The following is a 23,204-nucleotide window of genomic DNA, read 5'->3' on the forward strand; positions in this document are numbered from 1 at the left end:
TGTCCTTCTGATTCAACTTTGGTAGCTCTTATATCTCCATAAATTTGTCAATATCTTCACAATTTTTTATTAGAGTATAAATTTTCAAAATAGTTTCTGATTATCATCTGTATTTCAGTAGTGCTCATTGTGATATTTCCTTTTTCATTGCGAATTTTAGTAATTTGAACTTTCTTCTTTAGCTTGGATATGTGTTTATCAATTTTTTTTTTCAAAGGACCAACTTTTCGTTTTGTCAATTTCTTGGATTGTTTCTTTTGTTTCAATTTCATTGATTTCAGCTCTGATTTTGATTATTTCCTGTATTCTGCTTTTGGTGTTGATTTGTTCTTCTTTTTCTAGGCATTTGAGTTGTAATGTTAGGCTATTTATTAGTTGACTTCCTAATCTTTTAATGAGTGACCTCAATGCAATGAACTTTCCTCTTAGCACTGATTCCATGGTGTCCCAGATATTTTAGTATGCTGTATCACTATCCTCATTTATCTCTAAGTATTTTTTATTTCATTCCTGATTTACTATTCTATCCATTGTCATTCAATAGCATACAATTTAGTCTTCAGGTGTTAGAGTAGATTCTATTTTTTTAACATCATTGATTTCTAATTTCATTCCATTATGATTTGATAGAATGTATTATCCCTATTTTTTTATATTTGCTCAGTGTTGCTTTGTAGCCTAAAATATGGTCTATTTTAGAGAAGGATCCATGTGCTACTGAGAAAAAAGTGTATTTAGTCATTGATGGATGAAATATCCTATATATGTCTGTTAAATCTTAATTATTAATTGTACTTTTTTGTTCTTTAGCTTCCTTATTCATTTTTTGTTTGGAAGATCTATCCAGTGGTGAGATAGGTGGGTTAAAGGTGGGTTATATTATTGTGTTGTGGTCTATTTGATTCTTGAAGTTGAGAAGGGTTTGTTTGATGTATGTACATACTCCATTGTTTGGGGCATAAATACAACTGTTATGTCTTTTTGATGTATATTCCCTTAAGTAGTATGAAATGTCCTTCTGATTAACTTTGGCTTGAAGTTCACTTTAATGTGAGGATAGAAACCCCTGCTTGTTTATGAAATCCATGTGAATGATATGTTTTTTCCCATCCTTTTACCTTCAGTCTGTGGATGTCTTTGCCTATGAGGTGAGTCTTTTAGAGACAGCATCTTGTTGTGTCTTGTTTCTTAATCCAGTCTGCCAGTCTATGTCTTTTGATTGATGAGTTTAGGTTATTTATTTTCAAGGTTATTATTGAGATATGATATTCCTGGTCATTTTTATTTCTGGTTTTTAATTTGAATTAGTTTCTCCTTTGATGGACTATTCTTCTAGTGTAGTTCCTCTCTTTGCTGGTCTTCACTTTTATTTTTCATTTCTTTTTCGTGAAACATTGAGTATGTTTTGTAGTACAAGCTTTCTAGTTGTAAATTCCTTAACTTTTTTTTATCATGGGAGGTTTTTATTTCATCTTCAAATCTGAAGCTTTTATTTTGCTGGGTATTGTATTCTTGGCTGGCATCAATATTCTTACAGAGCTTGGAATATATTATTCTATGACTTCCTAGTTTTGAGGGTCTGGGTTAAGAAATCAGCTGAGATCCAAATTGGTTTCCCCGTATATAATCTGATATTTTTCTCTTGCAGCCTTTAAAATTCTATTCTTATTCTGTATATTAAGCATTTTCATTATAATATGCCTTGATGTGGGTCTGGTCTAATTTTGTACATTTCGGGTTCTATAAGCCTCTTATATTTGAGTTTCCATTTCATTCTTCAAGTTTGGGAAATTTTCTGATATTATGTCGTTGAAAAGATTGTGCATTCCTTTGGTTTGTATCTCTGTGCCTTCATCTATCCCAATAAATCTTACATTTGGTCTTTTCATGTTATCCCATAATTCTTGGGAGTTCTGTTCATGGTTTCTTAACATCTTCTCTCTGTGGTAAACTCTATTTTCAAGATGATATATTTTTTCTTCCTTGCCTGAGGTTCTGTCTTCCAAGTGGTCTAATCTTTGGTGATGCTTTCCATTGAATTTTTAATTTGGTTTATTGATTCCTTCATTTTGAGGATTTCTGCTTGATTTTTTTTTTTTTTTTTTTTTTTTTTTTTTTTTTTTCAGAATCTCTGTCTCTTTCTTGAAGTGATTTTTCACTTCCTGGTTTTTCTCTCTGATTTCATTCCTTATATCCTTTATCTGGCAGATCAATTTAACTATGTACAATCTAAATGCCTTCTCTGACATTTCTTCCACTATGGTGTTGATGCATTCTGTTACTGGAGTATCTTGGTTTATTTAAGGTGATGTGTTCCGTTTGCTTTTTCATGTTGTTTGTGTGTTGACTCAGCTATCAGTACAGACCTGAGGCAGTAGAGTTTCTACCCTGTAGACTTATAGTGTCCCTGAATGTTTCCAGTACCTCACTGTTTAGGCAGAGACAAATAATAATAACAGCCAATGCAAATAACATACAGCATTAAACCAAACAGTTCCTGCTATGAAGTCTACAGTGTTAATTGTCATACTAAACAGAAACAATGTGATCTGTTATCACTGGCAATAAAAACAGTAAGTTTGCAAAAGGGCTTAAAATTTTGAATGGTGAACAGGGAGAGAACAGATGTGATATACAATATGATGATTATGAAGGAGTAGGAGAAAAGGAAGAAGTAAAAAAATTAAAGGAATAGTGAAAGAGAGAACAATAGAGATTGACTGTTAGTGGAAGAAAAGAGAGAGAGTCAAGGGAAATAGATAGGTGGGAGAAAAATATGTATAAAGTGAAAATTTTAAAAATACAAAAGAGGACAAAACAAAACTGAAATATACTAACCAAACATCCTAGTCCTAAAAAACCTGATCCATGAAAAATAACTAACTTCAAAAAATCTGAAAATGAGAAAAAATAATATGAGTATATATAAATGTCCATGAACCATTAAGGTCACAATTAGAGACAAGAAAAAAAGAGAGAGAAAAAAAAAAAAATCTTGACGAAAATTAAAGCATTCTTTCCATTGGAGTTCAAGAGATTCTCAGCCTCTCCTCTCAGCAGTGTTAGGTGAGGTTGTCTGGATCCTGGGGCTCCACCCTCTGGATTGCTAGAGGGAGCAGGTAATCCCCTGCGCAGAATTCCTGGAGGCAAGGTTTGCATTTAGGTGGGCTCCAGGCTCATGCTGAATGCTGATTGGTCTGCAGATTTTAAATCAGCACTCCTCCTGGGCCCAGCAATTGCTGGTCCATGCTGGAAGACTGCACCACAGGAATTGCCCTTGGGTTCCACTCTTAAGGTGGAGGAGTCAAGTCTTATTCCACTAGCTCTCCTGTGGACCCCATGTTTCCTGGTCTTGGGTTCAGTTTCCATACTCAGTCTCTCCCACTCCCACCCTTTTGAATTCCTGGCCAGACACTTCTCTCCCAGCCAGTCCTGCAAGCAATTGGATTAGAGGAGGAAAGGAAGAGCCGGGTGGGTTTCCATGACCACTTGTCCCCTGTGTAAACCCCTCTCCATGCTTGACTTCCTCCTGGTCACTTAGGCACACTATCTGTCATGCAGTATGGGTTTGCCAGGCCTGTATTTCAGGCCAAATTTGGGTTTGCCAGGAGTTTGGGATTGCAGCTGCTGATCCCCTCACTGGGTCTGCAAAATGGTTCCTTCCTCTGTCCTCTGCACACCCCAGGAGAGTTGGCAGCTTCTTTCTGGCACAAGGATATTGTGCAGCATGCCTTTCAGTTCAGTCGGGAAATGTCCTTGATCTCTAAACTCTTCATACCCAGACACGCCTCGGGCCTCCTAAAAATGCAGGTTCCTTTAATTCCCTCATACTTCCACTTTGCTTGTGGAGGAACCACTCTGGTGACTCTGGCTGTGGTAGCCACTGTGGCACTTGGGATCTTTCCTTATTTTATTATATCCAACCTCCTGAGTCCCCGATCTGTTTTGAGTGTCCACTTTTAAATTCCAGTAAAGTCCCTCCGTCCCCTTTTGTGGTTCACCCACCTTGCTGAGAAGCTGCCTGCCTGCTTTCTTGGTTTCATGCCACAGAGCAGCCAAGAAAGTGAACCATTTAAACACACAGAACTCATCTTCAGCTTGCAGGCTACACAAATGCAGGTGCTGGGCCAGATTTGCCTCCCAGGCTATGTTGTGCCAACCTCTGCTTTAAATAGAGAAGCTGAAGCACAGAGTCAGTGTCTCTTTCATGCAGTCATCTGAAAGTGGTCTCAGCTCCTAAAGTGGGACCTCCTCTCCATGCCCTCCAGCCACATGCCACCTGCCTCATGGTGTAACTCCTTGCCACTTCTCAGAGGTGCTCCTTCATCTACAACTCTCCAACACTGGCTTGGGACTCCTTTTCTGTACTTCTATACAGTATACTTCCTGAGTCCATTCACTTCCTGGGTCCTGGACTTCCCATTTCATGGCAGTAACCACACAGCACTGTAAGGACCTGGTCATACTGGTGTCCTCCTAGCTCTGTGGCCAGTGAGGTCAGGGAGCCTGTGTGTCTCTTGGGTTTACTATTAAAATCCTCGTGCTTGACAAGAACAAAACAAAACAAAAAAGTTTCTCGTTGTTCATCCATTGAATGGATTGTCGAAGAAACACATGAACGAATCTGAGAATTATTTTAAGTACTCTGGGAGACTGAAGAAGTCACTGAGTCAAAGATAAAAAGGAGTTAGTTATCACATACAAAATTAGAAACAAGACTGCAAATTGTTAGGTCTGGCTTGAAGAAAGAAGAAAGCAATAAAGACAAAATAATTTAAAATGGTTTAATGAAAAAGTGGGCCTTGAATTGAACTTTGAGGCAGTTGGGTGAAGTAGAGGGGGAAGTGTTCAGGGTTGTGTTCCCAGAGGAATAAGCCACAATGTGTGGACTCTACGCCTTGACACATGTCCCCCAGAACTTCTGGTCGTACCCAGTAGGCCATCAGGGTGGAGGTGAGAAGACTTCTGGAGTTTCCCTTTCAAGGAATGTTTTTTTATTTTTTCTTCCAGAGACACAGATGTGCACACTGTGGCCTCACTGTTAAAGCTCTATCTCCGAGACCTCCCAGAGCCAGTGGTTCCCTGGAGTCAGTACGAGGGCTTCCTGCTCTGCGGGCAGCTTATGAATGCAGATGAAGCAAAGGTTTGTGTCTCCTTGGTTCAGTTGTCCTGCTTTAGAAGAAAGTAATTGGTTTCCTGAACACTCTTCTGGTAGAAGGCAGTGAGTCAGGGGACCCCACACCCTTTGGTGAGATGCTTTGTCAAACTGGGTCTTTCTCAGCAGCAAAACGGCAGTTGATGCCAATCAGGGTGGCCGGTACTCAACCTTTCCTAGCGTAACAACCCAGTGAGGTAATGCACTGAAGTCTGTTATCTGAGAATCACTTCTAAAATAGTGAGAAGAGGAGGAGAAGAGACCAGAAAAGGCTTGGAGCTCTGGATCCTTGCTGAGACCTGCTGGGACACAAGGACAGGCTGACCAAGCCAGAGGGCAGGTGCAGGTTCGGGCTGGTCGAGTTCTGGGACAGCAGTGGATATCAGGAGTGGTTGCTGGAAGAAAGCACTACCAGAGAAAGGAAGGACAGGGAACTTTGCTGTGATTTTTTCTGTGATAGCTGACTGCAGGGTCTGGAATCGCCATCTACAGCTTCATAGTGAGAGTATATAAGTTCACCACCAGGAGGACTTTTGATCCTATGTAAATTATCTCCATCGAGGTCTTATAGTCCACGACCATCACACATATTAGTAAACCAACTGACTAATCAATAACATAACTAACAGTAATAAAACCCTCATTTTTTTTTTAACCAAGACTGAATACCAAATGGCCATGATATTTGTGCTATACTGTTAATGTGGGGATCTAAATATCCCCTTTAACTAGGTTGACTTAGCATGACTTATTCTAAAGCTCTCTTTGGCAAAGTGGTGCACAGAAAAACCTCTAATGAAGACCTAGACTTAACTGTGATTTTACCCGTAGGCAAATATTCTATGAGATTTGGTTTACTTTCTCTGACCGATAGAACTTTCTGTAATGATGGAAACATTATGTTATCTGCACTGTTCAATATGGTAACCCCTAGTCACTGAAATGTGGCTAGTGTACCTGAGGAACCAAATTCTTAATTTAAGTTATTTACATTTAAATAACCACATGTAGCAAAAAGCAACTATACTGGACCACACAGGCTGAGATAATTTTCATAATATCCACAATACCCAGGATTGCTTTGAGGACTAAGGGATATGATACAGTGAGTGGCTTTTTAAAGAATATTGGTGTAGGGGGTTAATTTTCTGCTCTACCTCAGTAAGAGGTAGAAGTTCACCCCCACAGAATATACATATTTTTTAAAATGAATTTTTCGAGTGAATGAAGAAATAGTGTCCTAATCACTTAACACGTCTGTGAGAATTTCCACCCTGACTGACAGTGGGGAGCCTCATGGTTTGAATAGATCTCAGCATGGATAGAAAGGCTATTTTACATTTCAAAATTGGGACAGGAAGAGAGCAATAATGATGTGGCTAAACTGCTGTGGCCATTATAGCTGTTTTTCCTTGTAAAAATTAGATCACATGATCTGATGTATTTTGTGCGTAAATTATGAATTTTGTGGGGTTAAGGAGAAGAGGATGTGAGGTCTTGATTTATACAGATATATCAGCTCACCTTTGTGAAACTAATAAAATGTTATGGAAAACATTTTTAAATTGGGCTAAAAAGATAGATCTTTCAGGTGACCTCCCACCCCTCAGTTCTAGGGAGAGTATGGGAGACTTGTCAGATGCAGGCTTGACAAAACTCCAACCCCTGAACTTTCTCACATCGGACCAGCTTCTCCCGATTTCTCCCAATCTCAACATATTTTGAAAGTCTCTATGTCTATAGTGATGTGTATCTGGCAGTACTAAGGGAACAAGATCTTTCTCGCTGGCTAAAATATGGAAGGGGTGGTTGCTTGGAGGGGGGACTCAGCTGACGAGAGGCATCTCATCAAGAAGCAGGCACTCTGAATCAGAGGGTCTACACCACGAGGCTGCATTTGTACTGACAAGTCTACATGGTGAGTCTTTTCTTGGAGAGCAGCTCAGATTTTATGAGCGTGTATTTGGGTCTCACATGAATTTGCACACTCTCATAAGCAGGATATCATAGATGGTGACTACAGACCCCACCGACAGCTAAAAAGAACAAAGATCTCGTGTCCTTCCTCTTTCTGACATGTGCTTTTCTCCAGCAACCACTCCTGATATCCACTGTCATCACAGAGCTTGACCAGCCCAAACCTGCATCTGCCCTTTGATTGATCAGCCGGTCCTGTGTCCCAGCAAGTCTCAGCAAGGCTAAAGAGCTCTAAGCTTTCTCAGGCCTATTCACTTTCAAAGTGATTCTGAGATAATTGACTGTGGCCCAATTCTTTATGTAATTGATCATTACATCTCGAGCATTTATTAAGCCAATGGTTGTTGTGTGAATGGTCAAATAATTTAGGCCTTGGAGTAGCTCAAGGTCAAGGGTGAGTAGGTTGGAAGAATTCCAGATAAATCTAAAAAATGCACCATAATAAAACCCTTGACACACCCTGTGCTATTTTTTGCAACTTTAGGATTACTTAGAGTTATTTCCAAGTTTTTTTTTTTTTTTAAACTCCCAAAAGTATAGGAAGAGGAGTGACTGCCAAAGTGTCATTTCTGCACAGATGCACCAATTATGTTGCCTGATCTCATTGTTGACAAGTGGGCAGACTCCTTTACTGGTGTTTAAAATCTCTTCCAGGCTCAGCAGGAATTGATGAAGCAGCTTTCCAGCCTTCCCCGGGACAACTATAGTCTCCTGAGCTACATCTGCAGGTGAGAGTCCCTGGTGTCAACTCTACTGTTTTGGGGCATATCAGAATGAAGCCCCTGGTTAAAAGAGGAGGATCCATTTCTGGGATTGCAGAGATTCTGGCCCAGAATTTAGAAAGGTCAGCTCTATTCACAGAGCACTGAGGGAGCTTCCTGTTTCCACAAGATAATTTCAAGGATCCCTAGAAAGCCTGGTGAGCACACAGAATGAACAAGCTCCCTCCTTCAGGCTTGCCCCAGTGCCATCAGAGTCCTGAGACACGCAACAGAATCCAGAATCTTTATGTTTCTAGAATTATTTCTGGTCTTCCTGACACTGGACCATAACTTAACACCCCAGACATTCATTCTGGGCCACCTTTGGTTTTCCTTCAGCCCTTTCTGGGGACCTGCCACATGACATCCTTGTGACATGTGTCTGCTGCAGTGGGAACCTGAGTCACCATTCCAGACAGACCCGAATTTTGTCTTTTGTTCTGTAAAAATAATGTGTTGTAGTTTCCAGATCATAAAAGTGTTACTTGCTTGATTTGGAAACCAGGAAGATATAGCAAATTATAAATAAAAAATAAAAATTACACAATCCCTCATCTAGCAATAATCTCTATGAACACTTGGACACTTCTCCTTCTGGATGTTTCTCTCTGTGATGGATCTTTTCATATATCCATATAAATGTAGGAGAAGATTTTTATATCAAACTGAAATTTTTAAATTGCATCTTGCTTTTTTTGCCCTATTTTTGTGCTATGAGCATTTTCCTATATTATAAAATAGGATTATAAATGACTCCATACTATTTCATAATGTTTCATCATTTGGACACATCACCATTTATTTAATAATCTGTATATTTGGAAAACCTTTTTATTTTCATCTTTTATATTTGGAAACGTCCTAGGTTTTGGCAAGTCTCTGATTCTCACTATTGCTATCATATATTTCAGTTTTTTATTAGTTCTTTAGTTTTACATCATGGTAGAGTTATGTTGCTTCCATCTATCCATTTAAATTTTTTTTTTTTTTTTTACAAGGGATCCAGAAAATCCCTTGTAGATTTGTTCAGGCTTTTGTTGTTATTTCTTTTACAGTGTATCTGAGAATTTCATGCCTTGAATGGGTAAAAGTTAATTGTCAGTTTTCGAGGACCCGCTGAGCATCTGTGTGGTCCTCTGAGGGGAGGGTGGGTGGGAGGAGGCACCTTGGCTTCCGGTCCCTGAGACCTCAGGGATAAAGTTTTCCTTCTGGAGATGTGGTTGGGATGGGTCTCAGGACTGGGAGACCAGCCACTGGAGGGCAGTCAAATGCCCATATTAGTTCTCTAGTCACCTTTTAACTTCCTGAACTGGATCCAGCCTCCTACTTATGTGATTCTGTGTCCCCAGACCCACTCAGCCTCCAGCGGCTGGGTAATCCTTCATGATTTCTCCTCCCATCTTAGTCTTGGATCCTTCAGGCCAGAGCTAAACTCTGTGGGCAGAGCAGGCTAATTCTGTTCCTGAGACAGAAGGAAAGAGTTGAGATCAGGCAGAGACCTCGTTGTCCCTGTAAGGACTTTCTCCTGGCAACTTCCTGTGGTCTACCTGGGATTTCTTGGCTGCCTGGCAGGTTTCTACATGAAATCCAGCTGAACTGTGCTGTCAACAAGATGAGCGTGGACAATCTGGCTACTGTGATTGGTGTGAATCTTATCCGGTCGAAGGTCGAAGACCCTGCTGTGATCATGAGAGGTACACAAGCACAGAAAGCAGGCCCAGGGGCAGTAACGATGGCAGCACTACCCTTATGTTTGTGCAGGGCTCTGCATTTTGCCAAGCGCTTCCAATCAATTATCTGATCTGAATCATATGAACAGCCCTGTGAGGCAAGGAGGCCTGGAATGACGTCCATGTGCCAAACCACAACATCTGAGAGAGATCAAAAACTTGTCCCATGGTCACGCAGCATCATAGGCTGACATGAAAATAGCTAGTGTTTCCTGAAATACCTTAGCCAGGTGGAGTGAACAAGATTTCATTTTATGAGTCAGCTCACAAAGAGGCTGCTGGATTGAGAAGACTTCTGAGATTGTGTCTTGTACTGATACATACTGTGGGTACAGGGAGGCAGTGTGCCCGGCACGCATTTGATATGTGTCCAGTAAGAAACTAGGCGTCATTGAGGACCACATCAGGAGAGAAAGATGTCTGCATGTTCTCTTCTGTAATATTGCTATTTTCCTGATCAGAAATGAATCCAGAGAATTATAGGCTGAAAATAACCTTAATGGCTCCCTCTTCCACCCTCCTAGACCATTCTTTTCGTAGTAATATCCTACTCCAAGCAATTAAGAAGGGTCCTGAGAGGAGAAAAATGAGGTTCTTCGGCGCCCCATGGTTCCAGGGCTGAGTTTGGAGATATCCCATGGTTGGAAACTGTTGAAAACCACCTGTCTCTTATCCCCTAGTCCAGCACTACAAATCTCTTTCTTCTTTCTTTCAGGGACTCCACAGATCCAAAGAGTGATGACCATGATGATCAGAGACCATGAAGTCCTCTTCCCGAAGTCCAAGGATGCACCCCTGTCACCCGCTGCCCAGAAAAATGATCCCAAGAAACCTCCAGTGCCCCGAAGCTCTGTGGGCTGGGATGCCACTGAAGACCCTCCGATTTCTAGGACAGACAGCTTTAGTAACACGGTAAGACACAGAGAGACTTTTCTGTCTCCCTCGGTCTCTCCCTTTAATCCAGGTCATTCCATGTGGAGCTGCTCTGGGTGCCAAGCCGGCAGCTTTGGATGTTGCTATGGCAGGGCGCCCAGCTGCTGCAGGTCCACTGAACTCACCTTGAGATCCTGGCCTCCTTTAACATTTGGCCACCACGGGCATCCTGTGTAAAATCTGGGCAATGCCATCCTCTCTGCAGATCTCTCCAAAAGAGAAACCTTTTCAAACATATACCAGGGAAGTTCAAGGGGAAAAAGAGATTCCATGTTGTAAACATGTTGGTGAGAGTTGTTGAAAGTTCTGTGTGAAAGTCCAGAGAGAACTGGCTTCCCGCTAACCCTGAAACGTGATTCCTGCCTCAGAGTCTGCGATGTGTTCGTGTAATACTTCTCATCCCCTGATAAGCTGTCTCAGCAATGTCAGCCCCCCCACTTGTACAGAAGAGCTGGAGCTCACGTTCCCAATGTCTAAAAACTCTGCAGATTCCAACATGTAGACTATTTGAGGGCAATAATTTACAAAGGTCAAATATTTTTATTTTTATATCTACAGGGACAAATATTTTAAAAAAGAACATGTGAACTTTATGTAGCAGCTTCATCTTTTCTGTGTGGTCAACAAATAAATATAAGATTTCTCATTGACCAGATAAATTAAATCACCTATAGTACTGTTATTCTTAAAGATGAAAAAACAAAAGTGATAGAGATAGTAGCTGTGGCTTTTCTTAGATAAAATTTGTCTAGATATAGACATCTTACTAACACTAAAAAAAAATGCAATGTAGAAATGCTCATTTTATGCAAAAAATTTACCCTAGCAGTCTTTGAGAATAGCCATTGCTATGCTCATTTGTTGAGTTTCCACTATTTGTTATTTGCGATGGCCAGCTCCTATGCTGGGAAGCTTAATTAGATCACCTCTGGAGTCCTCACCATGACATTGTAAGACAAAATTTACCAGGTACATTTTTTGATTGAGGACCTGAGGCCAGAGAGGTCAACCAGTTGGCCCAGCATGGCAGCACTAGAATGTCATAGAGTAGGATTTAGGTCTAGTTCCCACTGCAGGACCCACATACTTCTGACTCCAGGGAGTATTATTGAAGCAGATGATTAGTTAGAAGACAGAGGGAGCTTGAACCCTGATTTTCATGTTATCATTTTTATGTTTTGTGCTCAATTCTCTCTCTTTCTTTAATTTTAAAATATATAATTTATGTACATGTTTCAAAAGGGGAGGAAAAAGATGTGCATTGAGAAGTCTTGTTCTCTCACCTATTCTCACACACCTTATTTCCTACCTTTATTAGTTTTTTTATTCATGCTTCCATTATTTCTTTGTGCAGATATAAAGACATGAATGTAAATTGTTATCTCTTTTTATACAAAATATAGCATAATTTCTCTCTTTCACTCCATCTGCACTCTTTCCACATGTACACATTACTCTGTATCCTGCATTTTTTAACTTAGTGGTATATCCTAGAGACTTTTTCATGTTGATACATAAACAGCTACTTCACATGGCCTCATATTTTTGGCAGGTATATAATGTTCCATTCTGTACATGTGCCATAATCTACTTAACCAGTCTCTGTAGATGCACAACTTATTTTCAGCCCTTTACACTACAGAGAAGGCCACAAGGAATAACTTTGACCTTAACTCCTTTTGTAGTCAGCCAGATATATCTCTGAGATAAATTGCCAGAAGTGGCATTGCTGGGTCAGAGGATAAGTGGATAAAAAATTGTGTAATTTTGATAAAAATGATTAGAGTTTGTGTCATTTTATATTTCCACAAGCCATGCATGAAAGAACCTGTTTTTCTACAGTTTCACCAACAGATTTAGGGGGTTTGCCCATCTGATAGGTGATAACTGGTATTTTAGTAATTTTAATTTGTGTTTCTCCTACTGTAAAGGAGGGTTAAGTATCTTTTCTTACATGTAAGGGCTGGTTGCATTGTTTTTCCTCTATGAATTGTCTAATCTTGTCTTTGCTCATATTTATGTTGATTGTTCATCTTTTTCTTCTCAGTCTGTATAAGCTTTCTGTGATAAGGGAGAGTAGCCAATGGGAGAAGCCCCTTTATATGTCAGGGGGAGTTGCCTAGGATATGCGTTTCCAGTATTTTTGCCAGTTTGTCATTTGGCTTTTGATTTAGCATGTGGTGATTTGTTTGTTTTAGTTCTCTTTTTTCTTTTGGAGGTCCTGGAAATCCATGTTGATTGAATTTATTGAACTTTTCTTTGTGGTTTCCGAATTTTGAGTCATAGAAAGAAGTCCCATCATTTGCTCATAAAAGGATTTTTTTTAACCACAAACAAGCAAATGATTTTAATCAGTACTTCATCTCTAGAGCATGGACCAATTCCTTATGTACAATATCTTTTTGGAAAATTACCATGCAGATCATCAAGTAAAGTGACAAATCAAGAGATGGTCTCCTAATTAAAAGTGTCACAATGTGGCTCTTTTTTTTTTTGCAAGGCTCTAATCCTTAGGGGCAGAACCCACAGGTGGAAAATCCCATGTAACACCCATGGCCATTTTTTCTAGGCAAGTGACTCTGATGCCACAAGCCCTACTGGACTACAACCAAGTGATCAGCTTCAGGACAGCAGCAAGGTCCCCAGGGAAAAGCCAGGAGATTGGAAGCTACAATCCCGAAAAAGGACTCAGACACTCCCTAACCGGAAATGTTTCTTGGCATCAGCTTTTCAAGGTGCCAACAGTAGCAAAGTGGAGATCTTTAAAAATGAGTTCTGGTCACCTTCGTCAGACGCTAAGGCAGGGGAAGGACATCGGAGAGCTTTGTCTCAAGACTGGCGCCCCCTCTCGGACTCCCAGAGGACTTCCACCTACGATAATGTCCCTGCTCAGCCGGCGTCCCCTGGGGATAGAGCCAGTGCACTCTCTTCCCCTGCCTGTGACTCCAGGAGAAATCCTCTTGGCAGCACAAACTCTGAAACTGGGCTTGCAAGAAAGAACTCTGGAGAAGAGGAAATTGACTCTTTGCAGAGGGAGGTCCAGGAACTCCGAAAGGAAATAGAAACACAGAAGCAAACGTATGAGGAACAGATTAAAAGGTAAGTTACCGGAAGAGGAGCGCCAGGCGGTACTTGGTTTCCACCTGGAGAAGCAATAGGCATTGTCCTTATCTGCCAAAAAATTCACATTATGAAACTTTCTAGGGAAGACAGTAATCTAGACCAATCGAGCCTAATAAGTCAAAAGGTTCAGGGAATAATGAGATACCTAAATTAATGAAAATCCTAACCTTTAGATTAGATTTATGAAAATCTAAATATCTAGGCCTAAGCAGCTTCATTAACATTTTCCAGATAGTGGTTCCTTAAGGGTAAACAGGCTTTAATGAGTTAAGAAGAACTTTAAAAATATTTCATGTCCTTGTCATTTGTGGATTCTCCAAATATTTCTTGAGCATCTCCTGTGCCTGTGGACCAAGCACCGATCTGGGTGCTGGGGAACAGCACAGAACAATAGATAAAAGTGCCTGTGCTTGTAGACAGCTCTCTTCCTGTGAGGACAAAAGAACAATAAAACTGTGTAACAAAATATATGCTATGTCAGATGGTAGAAAATGCTGTCGGCCAGGAGGTTGGAGAGTTCAGGAAGTCCATTAGAAGTGCCAGTGTTAAATGGGGTGGTCAAGGAAGGCCTCGCTCACGAGGTGTGTAAGCAAAGGCCTGAAGGAGATGAGGACACAGTCAGGCCCAGAGATGGGGAAAGAGAAGCAACTGTGCAGAGGCCTGAGAAGCAGGCGGGTCTGGCAGGTTTGTGCACACCAGGAGCTGAAGTACCTGGAAGCAGAGAAGGGCAGAAAAGGACAGGAGGCCAGGGCACAGCAGGGTATTGTCAGCCATCAGGAAGCCTGATTAAGATGGAAGCCACTGGACTGATTCTGCCTCACTTAATGATTTGTCTTCTCACTGGTTCTGTTGAGCGCAGACTGCAGGGTCCAAACAGAAGCGGAAGGCCAGTTAGTCAGCTGGCGCTACAATCTCATGCAAATTCCCAAATGTTTGCCCACAATTTATTCCTTGGGGTAAAGAAAATATTTTTGTGGAATCTTTTTGATACTCCTGATGGGCCAGCAAATTCTTTGCAAGAGAAAACCTCAATCTAAGTGTGTCCGTATGAACACTAGTCATAAGATCTTGAAGTGTGAATTATCGGATTTTCATTTCTATGGATACTTTCTGAAAGGAAGACTATTCCGAGCCCCCATCCATTGTTCCCTACAGACAGCTCCATCTAGAAGCGAAATGCAGCTCCTTTGTCTGAGAACCTGTAATCGATCATCTGTAGAATTATAAGCTTTTTGTGACATCTTGGCAGTGGACAGTACAGCCTCAGAGAAGGCTCACATCACACTCTAACACAAGGGTCATTGCCAGAGTAGAAAGAGAAGCAGCTGCCACAGAGGTGGCTGCTCCTCCTGAATAGAACAGAGTCCTGTGAATCTAGCTGTCAGGGGAGCCCCGTCCACAGCAGAGGGAGGAGGACCAATAGCCTGGCAGTTAGTCTGCCCTAAGTTTTGTGCTTCAGAAACAACTTCTCATGGAACCCCCACAGCAACCCTGTACCTCCATTTCCCAGAAGAAATAGAGGTTCAGGAGACATAAAAACTTCCTGAAGGTCACATGACTTATCATTGCTGGGGCTGGGATTTGAACCTAGGGCAGCCAGGCTCCTGAGCCCACCCAGCCTCCACCTCCCCACTGGATTCAGGATTCAAGATCTAGCATCTAGCACAGTATTTTGCTTGGGTTTTTTTTTTTTTTTTTTTTTCAATCCAGAAGGGTCCAGAGAAAGTGGAGAAAAAAACTAGATTTATAATAAGAGAGCCAAAAGGAATGAGACCGATTTTGTTCTATCAAAAGATTGATAAGGATAGGCAAGACTTTGAAGAGGGCCTGTTACACGCAGAGTGGGCATGGACTCTGATGGTAGCTCAGTTCTCCATATAAACCTGGGGAGTAGGGAGGCAGCACCCCACAGAATGAAACTCTGAAGCAAATTTCCAATCACACAATCCAATCTGAATTTCACCTCATAGGACTAAAATTCCTTCCTTTAACTTAAAAATGGAAAGTGTACACTCATTCCTAAGGGTTAATTCAGCACAACCTGGCAGGGGACACTTGGGACTGTATTAGGATTTTGGCCAATAATAATGAAAATTCTTCCCAGTGGCTTGGGAGGCTGAGGGAGGTGGATCTTGAGTTCAAAGCCAGCCTCAGCAACTTAGCGAGGCCCTAAGCTAAGTAAGTCCCTGTCTCTAAATAAAATACAAAATGGGGCTGGGGATGTGGCTCAGTGGTAGAGTGTTCCTGGGTTCAAGCTCCAGTCCAAAAATGAGAGAGAGAGAGAGAGAGAGAGAGAGAGAGAGAGAGAGAGAGAGAGAAGGAAAGGAAAGAAAGAAAGAAAAGAAAAGAAAGAGAGAGAGGAAGGAAGGAAGGAAGGAAGGAGGGAGGGAGGGAGGGAGGGGAAGGAAGGAAGGAAATAAATTCCAATAATTCAGGAAAGCTTGAGGTCTTTCACCTGGAGTATGATTCAGAATTGGGGGTGGCGCTTCCAGGACCACACCCCCTAAGAGTAGTTCCCTTTGATTCCCAAGTCTTGATCCCCCAGAAGGACCTTAATAAGGGCAGGTTCTAAACCAGACATCCTTGGGAGCAGGATGAGGAAGTATCCTGCGCACAAAGGTGTTAGGAGTCTGGAATATATGTGGGCCTTCCGTGGTTTCTTTTGAACAGAACAGGTGCAGAGTGCTGTAGAGGTGCTTTGAGAGATTGTTCCTTCTCTCAAAGATTTTATCTGGTTGAAGATACAAAACAGAAGACGACATGAAAATCAGTTTTGCCAGAAATGTCACAAGATGGTGTTAAATGACAAAGGTGGAGCTCAGACACGCTCTGAGAATTCAGGCTTACTGGGGAGTCTTCACATGAGAGGGAGGACATCAGTAAGGGGCCCCTGTTCCATCAGCTCTTGTGTTTGGGAATGGAAAATGAGTGAGGGAGAAGGGCCGCGAAGAGTCTAGAATTCATACGCTTTTCATTCATCCTTTTCTTCCCTTCCTCACAGCCTGGAGAAGGAAAATTATGACGTCTGGGCTAAGGTGGTGAGGCTCAATGAAGAACTGGAGAAGGAGAAGAAGAAGTTTGCGGCTCTGGAAATCAGTCTCCGCAACGTGGAGCGCTCCCGGGAGGACGTTGAGCGGAGGAACAAGGTCTTGGAAGAAGAAGTCAAAGAATTCGTTAAATCGATGAAGGAGCCCAAGGCTGATGCTTGAGGGTCCCAGGAGCATCAGGAATGCCCCGGAGGGGAACCACTCTACTCCTTTTCTTGGTGCTACCTGGTGATGGGGAAGCAGAATTGCTCCCTAAGAAGGAAAGGACACTTTGCAGGGAACCATCAGTAAATCAGTGGGGTTTGAAGGAAGATGAGGGTGAGCGGGGACACCTATGATCACGTTGTTGCTGTACTCACCTGTATTCCGCTGTGGTCTCAGGCAGAGCGAAGTGGAACCTTCCACCACCGTGGATGGTGAGGTCCAATGAAGAAGCTTGAGGCAGACATCACAGGACACAGGCAGAAGTCTGGCCCCAACCGGAAGCTGGGCTGAGGCATGAGTTCTTCGTTTCCTATATGGAATGATTCACTGAGTCAGGTGGCCCCAGGGCATCTCTGAGACTCAGGCAGACAGTGATATTCAGCGCTCAAGACCTCACCCCAGGACTGTGTGGTGGGGGGCCGCATCTGCTGAGGTCACAACTCCATTCTGCCCTTCTTCCCCGATGAAATTCTCTAAGGATTCTCAAACTTCACATTAGACAAAGGCAAAATAAGCAACTGTATTTATAAGTGCAAAATTATGAAAAAATTATATTCAAATAAAGAAAAAGGAGAGAGCAAGCCTGTTGCCAATCCATATAATGCCTTTATGAGAACTAGTGAAAGACACCTGTTCCTTGAAGCAGACACCCTTCTGCAGGGACATAGATTGGTGAACAGGTTATGGATTGTTTTACAGGTCTTCTTGCCTTTCAGTGGCCTGAATTGTGCATATTGTGGGTTAACACAATAATAGTCATGATCATTTATATATATATACATATATATATTTATTTCTATTTTGCCCAAATGCAAGAGAGTTTACTGAGAGGGCTTTCCCAGCAGACAGCTGACTATTCCTCATCTACATCAGGACTCAGGTAGTCTGGTTGAACCTTTTAAGGTTTTTGACAGCATTTTAGTTAGGTGGCCTCCAATTATTTTTGATTGTATACCACATCCATAGAAAATGTTCAAACACACATCCCTCAAAATAGGCATATTTATTTTATTTATAAATTAGAGTCAACCCTCTGCATCTGTGGGTTCTGCATCCATGGATTCAACCAACTTCAGATGAAAAATATTTGGGAGAAAAAATCACATCTGTACTGAACATGTACAGATGTTTTTCTTGTCCTTCACTAAAGCGCTCAGGATATCAACCATCTGCAAACCGCCTGTTTATGTTGTGTTAGATATTATGAGTGATCTAGAGATGGTTTAAAGTATCAGGAAGATGTGCATGGGTTGTGTGCAAGTATCATGCCATTTGACATAAGGGACTTGAGCACCTGTGGATTTTGGTATCTGCGGGAAGTCCTGGAAATGATTTCTCACAGACGTTGAGGGATGACGGAATATACATGTACTGCTGTATTGCTACATCATATATCTTATAAAACAAACACAGGGCAGAAATTAAATAATGATGAAAGTAAAAACATAGATTTGCCCAATATGCTTTCAGCTCTGGAGACTACAGGTGGGCCCTGTTTCCTTTCGGGCATTATCTGTACCAATTTTACATCTTTTATTCCATTACTTCTATACATGTACTTGAACTCTAGAAGAAGCCACATGGCTTAACTGGTGGTTTTCAGTCTGGTTACCACAGTGAGAGTTCAGCCTCTCCCAGCTTATATGCTTCCTTGGTGTTCCTTTTCTTTGTTTTCTTCACTCCAGTTACTCCCCTGCCTCATTCCCTACAGAGTGAGAAGTAAGGACAGGAGGGCCAGTGTTTCTTATTCCTGCTACTCGGGCCCTGCTCTGTTACCTGGATCTCCCTGAGGACCACACTGAAGGAGGGGTTGGGGACAGCGCAGAGCATCCTGGTAGGGGCCTCCTTGTCAAAGATCAGGAGGAAATGATTTGGAACCTTAAAAAATGCTAATAAAATTGACTTCCTGGGTCTATTTGCTTTTTAATTACAGAGTTATAAACATGGCAACACTTAACCAGACACTTGATTTGAGTTGATGAGTGTCTGTGGTTGGTTCTGATAGCTTCCGTCCCTGTGTTCTCCCACAGATGCCATGCACTGACTCTGGGTGCCAACGCAAGGTAGCCAGTGTCACAATTCCACAGGGAATATTTGCTTAAAGGTACAAAGAGGAGGCCCTGAAGCCTGTTTTGAGGTCCATGTTCTAAGACCTTGCTGGGTCTGGCAGCCAGAACTCAGGCTACGTAGAAGTGTCACGTTTGAATCCCAACCCTCTCCCGGCCCGGTGATGCCTCTTGTCCTGTTCCTTTCGCCCATGTTATGAGTCAGCAGAGCTTGTGCCAGCTTCGCAAGCACTAGGAGGTGAAGAGAGGACTCTGGCTTGCTTCAGCTGCCCCTCCCACTTTAGTCTCCACGCAAGCAGAACACACACAGTTCCTCTAGGTCCTCAAGAGTCCAAGGGCCAGGCAAGATCTGCGGTCTGGTGCCACTGTCCTCAAAAGGAAAAGCACGTGATGCATGACAGAGCGGCTTCAGACCTCACCTGGACCCTGGGCCAGTTTCTAGAGGGTAATACTGGAGACGGACCTATGCCAGGTGTTCTGTTGGACCCAGGAGTTCCACCTTTATTTACAAAGCCATTCCATCGGCAGGACTGTACTAAATCTGCCCCCTCTTCCAGCCACACCCCCACCTTCACCTTACCCCCTCTCCTACTAGCTCACCTGCTGAGATCTGGAAAGGTCTACGGTGTACACTGTAAACCCCCTGCCCTCTTCCCTGCCAGTGTTCTTTTCCCTGGCAGCCTTGGGCTTGGCACGGATGAGGGCACAATTCTCTTATATTTAGGGCAGATTTGGTGATTTTCCAATAAGTTGGGACAACTTGTACTCGGGAGCGTCAGGGATGATCCACTCCCAATAGATTTTGGTCAGAGTTTGAGACCAAGTGCGGCATTTCTACTACAGAGCCTGCTGCACAGGATGGAAGTAATAAACACTTTTTGTTTTTGTTTTGACCAACTTCCTCAAGCTCTGCTCAGAAAAGTAAGAAGCAGGGGACTCAGAGTCAACTGGAGGCTGCTGAGCAGGGAGGACAAGGAACACACTGCCACAGCCACTGCTGGCTGGGTTCCACCGGCTGGGAACGGGAAGATGCGTGTGCATGTCGGGTAAACTCCCACATTCCACGGCTTCCTGTGCAGATACCAGCAGGGATCAGGTCTCGTGCTTGCCAGGGAGCAGGACGAACTCTCGGAGGCTGCTCCTGCAATGGGCCGCCTTACAAAAATCACAAGGAGTCCTTCATCCTGTTGAGAAGGCTGGGCGGAGGGAGGCCCCAGGACGGAGCTCCAGCTGCCACCAGCTCAGGCTGGCATTTGACCGGTAGCAGAGGAGGCTGGGGCTGGAGGGCCTGAGGCCCAGAAGACTGCCCAGGGCAACTCAGACGAGGAAGGAGAAGACAATGCTAAAAAGGATGAAATCTCCTAACATATTTTCTTGGATGCTGGAAAACTGTCTTAGCCTTATGGGATAATAGAATACGAAGACACTCTTGTGTTTAATCCCTCTTGAGTGTTCCCTTAATGGACAGGAAAACTGAGGCCCAGAGACATAAACTGAAATGACTAGAGAGCTCCCACTCAATGAGAAAGAGGATTGAAGGTGACTTTTGAGATTCCTCTAACCCACGATTCAGAGATTCTTAGAATTCTTGGCTTCTTTTTCCCAAACTGCAGTCATGGTATGAAATTCACCAGACGTTAATTGCTCATGCTTTTAGACATAAGGCTTTCCTCAAATGTGGTCACAACCAAGACCCACCTGACATGAGGCCATTTTTTTTCACCTGCTTTGTATTACTGATACTGTTCTAACACAGTGGGTCTCAGTGTTAGCTGTACAGAAGAATCACTTCAGTAGTTGTTTTTATTTAATCTGTCACTCAGATCCCACCCCATATCAATTGAATTGAAATCTTTGGGGATGGGTCCTCAAAATTTAATTTTTGGAATTCCCAGTTGATTCTAATATGCAACCAGAATTGTTAACATGATTCTAAAACTGCTAAGTTTGTTTTGAATTATTGCTATTGATAATACTAAATCAACATTCTCGGCTGGGCTGGATGGCACACACCCATAATCCCACTGGCTCGGGAGGCTGAGACAGGAGGATCTTGAGTTTGAAGTCAGCCTCAGCAACTTAGTGAGGCCCTAAACCACTCAGCAAGATCCTATCTCTAAATAAAATACAAAATAGGCCTGGGGATGTTGCTCAGTGGTCAAGCACCCCTGAGTTCAATCCCCGGTACACACACACACACAATCAACATTCTCCCCTCTCTTATCTCCAATAAATGCAACTCCATTCTGGGGTCTTCCCTATATACTGGTTTATCACTTGCTCATTCATTTTAGATAACACATGTACAAGTTAGCTTTTCATTGCTGTGACCAAAATACCTGACAAGAACAACTTAGAGGAGGAAAAGTTTATTTGGGGCTCACTATTTCAGAGGTTCAGTCCATGGTTGACTGACTCCATCACTCTGGGCCTCCAGTGAGGCAGAACATCATGGTGGAAGGGCCTGGAGGAAGAAAGCTGCTCAACGCATAGCAGCTGGGAAGCATAGAGAAAGAAAGGAAAGTGCCAAGGACAGTCGTGGTCCAGTCCATGCTCCTAGTGACTTACTTCCACCAGCCGTGCTTCGCCTGGCTACAATTACTGCCAGAGTTTATTCAATTTATGAATCCATCAAATGCACTAATCCACTCACGAGGCTATAGCTGTCATCATCTGATCATCTCTGAACGTTCTCGCACTGCCTCACACGTGAGCTTTGCAGGAAACATTAAAGATCCCAACTGTAGGTGAATGGGAAGGGGCGGGACTCAAGCGACTCTGGAAGGCCACGGCTTGCTCTTAGGTGAATGGGAGCCAGAACATCAAACTCAGCAGTGGTCTCAGCCTTGACATGGACTTGGCACAGGAGAAAATGGATGCAGACTTAGAGATCCAGCCGGATTCCACCACCCCAGATGGCCACGCCTGGAGAAGAGCCGACGGTGTCCCTTTGATCAATGGATTTGGCCTTCTCTTCCTTGCATTTATGAAGGTTCTGCAGTATCTCCCTTGTCCCCAGTGCCTGGAGTTCCTGCCCTCAGCCTGGTGGAGTGGGGGCAGGTGTGGAACAGGCTGACCTGAGGGAGAGGTGCACACCCCTTCCTGAGGTTGACTCACTTCTAAACCTGAGCTTCCCCTCCTGACGGTCCACCTGGACTGGAAAACAGCAACCAATCCATGTGGGGTACCCTTCTTTTCTAATTTCAACCCATTTCTTACCCACTCCTTTGAAGAAACAGCAGCCTCTCCAACTCCTCCCTGCTTCCAGATCTCCTGTCATGACTATTTTTTTTTCTCAGTCTCAACTGCTCTGTCACCTCTGACCTTCACCTTTTGTACACTCAAGATGAAAATGGTCATCAAGCCAATAAACTTGGACCTTTCTTACACCTGGTTTTTATTTGAACAGAAAGTATAGGTACTCTTAAAGTTTGATCTCCTAAATTACACATTTTCAATGGTTAATAATATGCCCCCTAAGGAGGAGGAAACCTGATTCTTGGGAAGGGGTGTGTTTGAACACCTTTTATTACTATTTCCATGTACCAAACACAGATATACATCTGTAGTGTGAAAATTTGGTGGAAGAGTCATGATTAGGGGGAAAAAATGTCTACAAGAGCTCCTTATGGGTCAGATAATGAAAAAAAAAAGAATTAGAAACACTGCATTCGATGATGGTTAATTATTTCTTGCACATATCTGAAGGTTTGGCATTACTAAAGCTTGTTATTTCTCAAATAGGTTTTTAAATCAGGTTTGGGGAGTGGGGACATAGCTTAGTGGCAGAGCATTTGCTTAGCATACATATGATACATATGTGAGACCCTGGGTTCTATCCTCAGCACTGGGGGAAAGGAAAGAGAGAGAGAGAGAGAGAGAGAGAGAGAGAGAGAGAGAGAGAGAGAGAAGAGACGAGAGAGATGAGAGAGAGAGAGAGAGAGAGCAGAGTAGAGAGAGCGAGGGAGATCTAGAGTGCAGCGATGCAGTCTACGCAGAGTCTTTCGATCGTATATCTTCTCCATACTCTCTCAGCTCATACCTACAGCCTCTTCCGCCTCAGCCCCCCCTCTCAATGGACTACGAAGAGAAGAGAAGAGAGCTTGAATCTCACATCCCAGCATCCTAAGATTTTCTAGATACTGTAAGTCTGAATGTACTAGCCCTGGTACTAGAGATTGAACCCAAGGGCCCACTACCTCTGAGCT

The 23,204-nt window shown here is 42.8% G+C and overlaps 1 protein-coding gene across 5 annotated transcripts in view; it reads left to right on the forward strand.

Moving 5' to 3' along the window:
- The window catches only part of ARHGAP25 (Rho GTPase activating protein 25), an 88,969-nt gene extending 69,982 nt beyond the window's left edge, over positions 1-18,987 (forward strand). The window contains exons 6-12 of one of the 5 annotated variants that reach the window (XM_079110841.1): positions 5,011-5,143; positions 7,787-7,860; positions 9,466-9,587; positions 10,339-10,535; positions 13,126-13,655; positions 16,681-16,825; positions 17,108-18,986. In XM_079110841.1, the coding sequence (XP_078966967.1) occupies positions 5,011-5,143; positions 7,787-7,860; positions 9,466-9,587; positions 10,339-10,535; positions 13,126-13,655; positions 16,681-16,825; positions 17,108-17,146 (1,240 nt within the window). In that variant the 3' untranslated portion in view covers positions 17,147-18,986. Of the gene's footprint in view, positions 1-5,010; positions 5,144-7,786; positions 7,861-9,465; positions 9,588-10,338; positions 10,536-13,125; positions 13,656-16,680 lie in introns of all 5 variants that reach the window. The other 4 variants (XM_079110843.1, XM_079110840.1, XM_079110842.1 and 1 more) reach the window with 4 other exon arrangements.
- Positions 18,988-23,204: the final 4,217 nt, after the last annotated feature.

Source organism: Sciurus vulgaris, assembly GCF_902686455.1.
Source record: "Sciurus vulgaris genome assembly, chromosome: 14".
In the NCBI taxonomy this organism is placed as follows: Eukaryota; Metazoa; Chordata; class Mammalia; order Rodentia; family Sciuridae; genus Sciurus; species Sciurus vulgaris.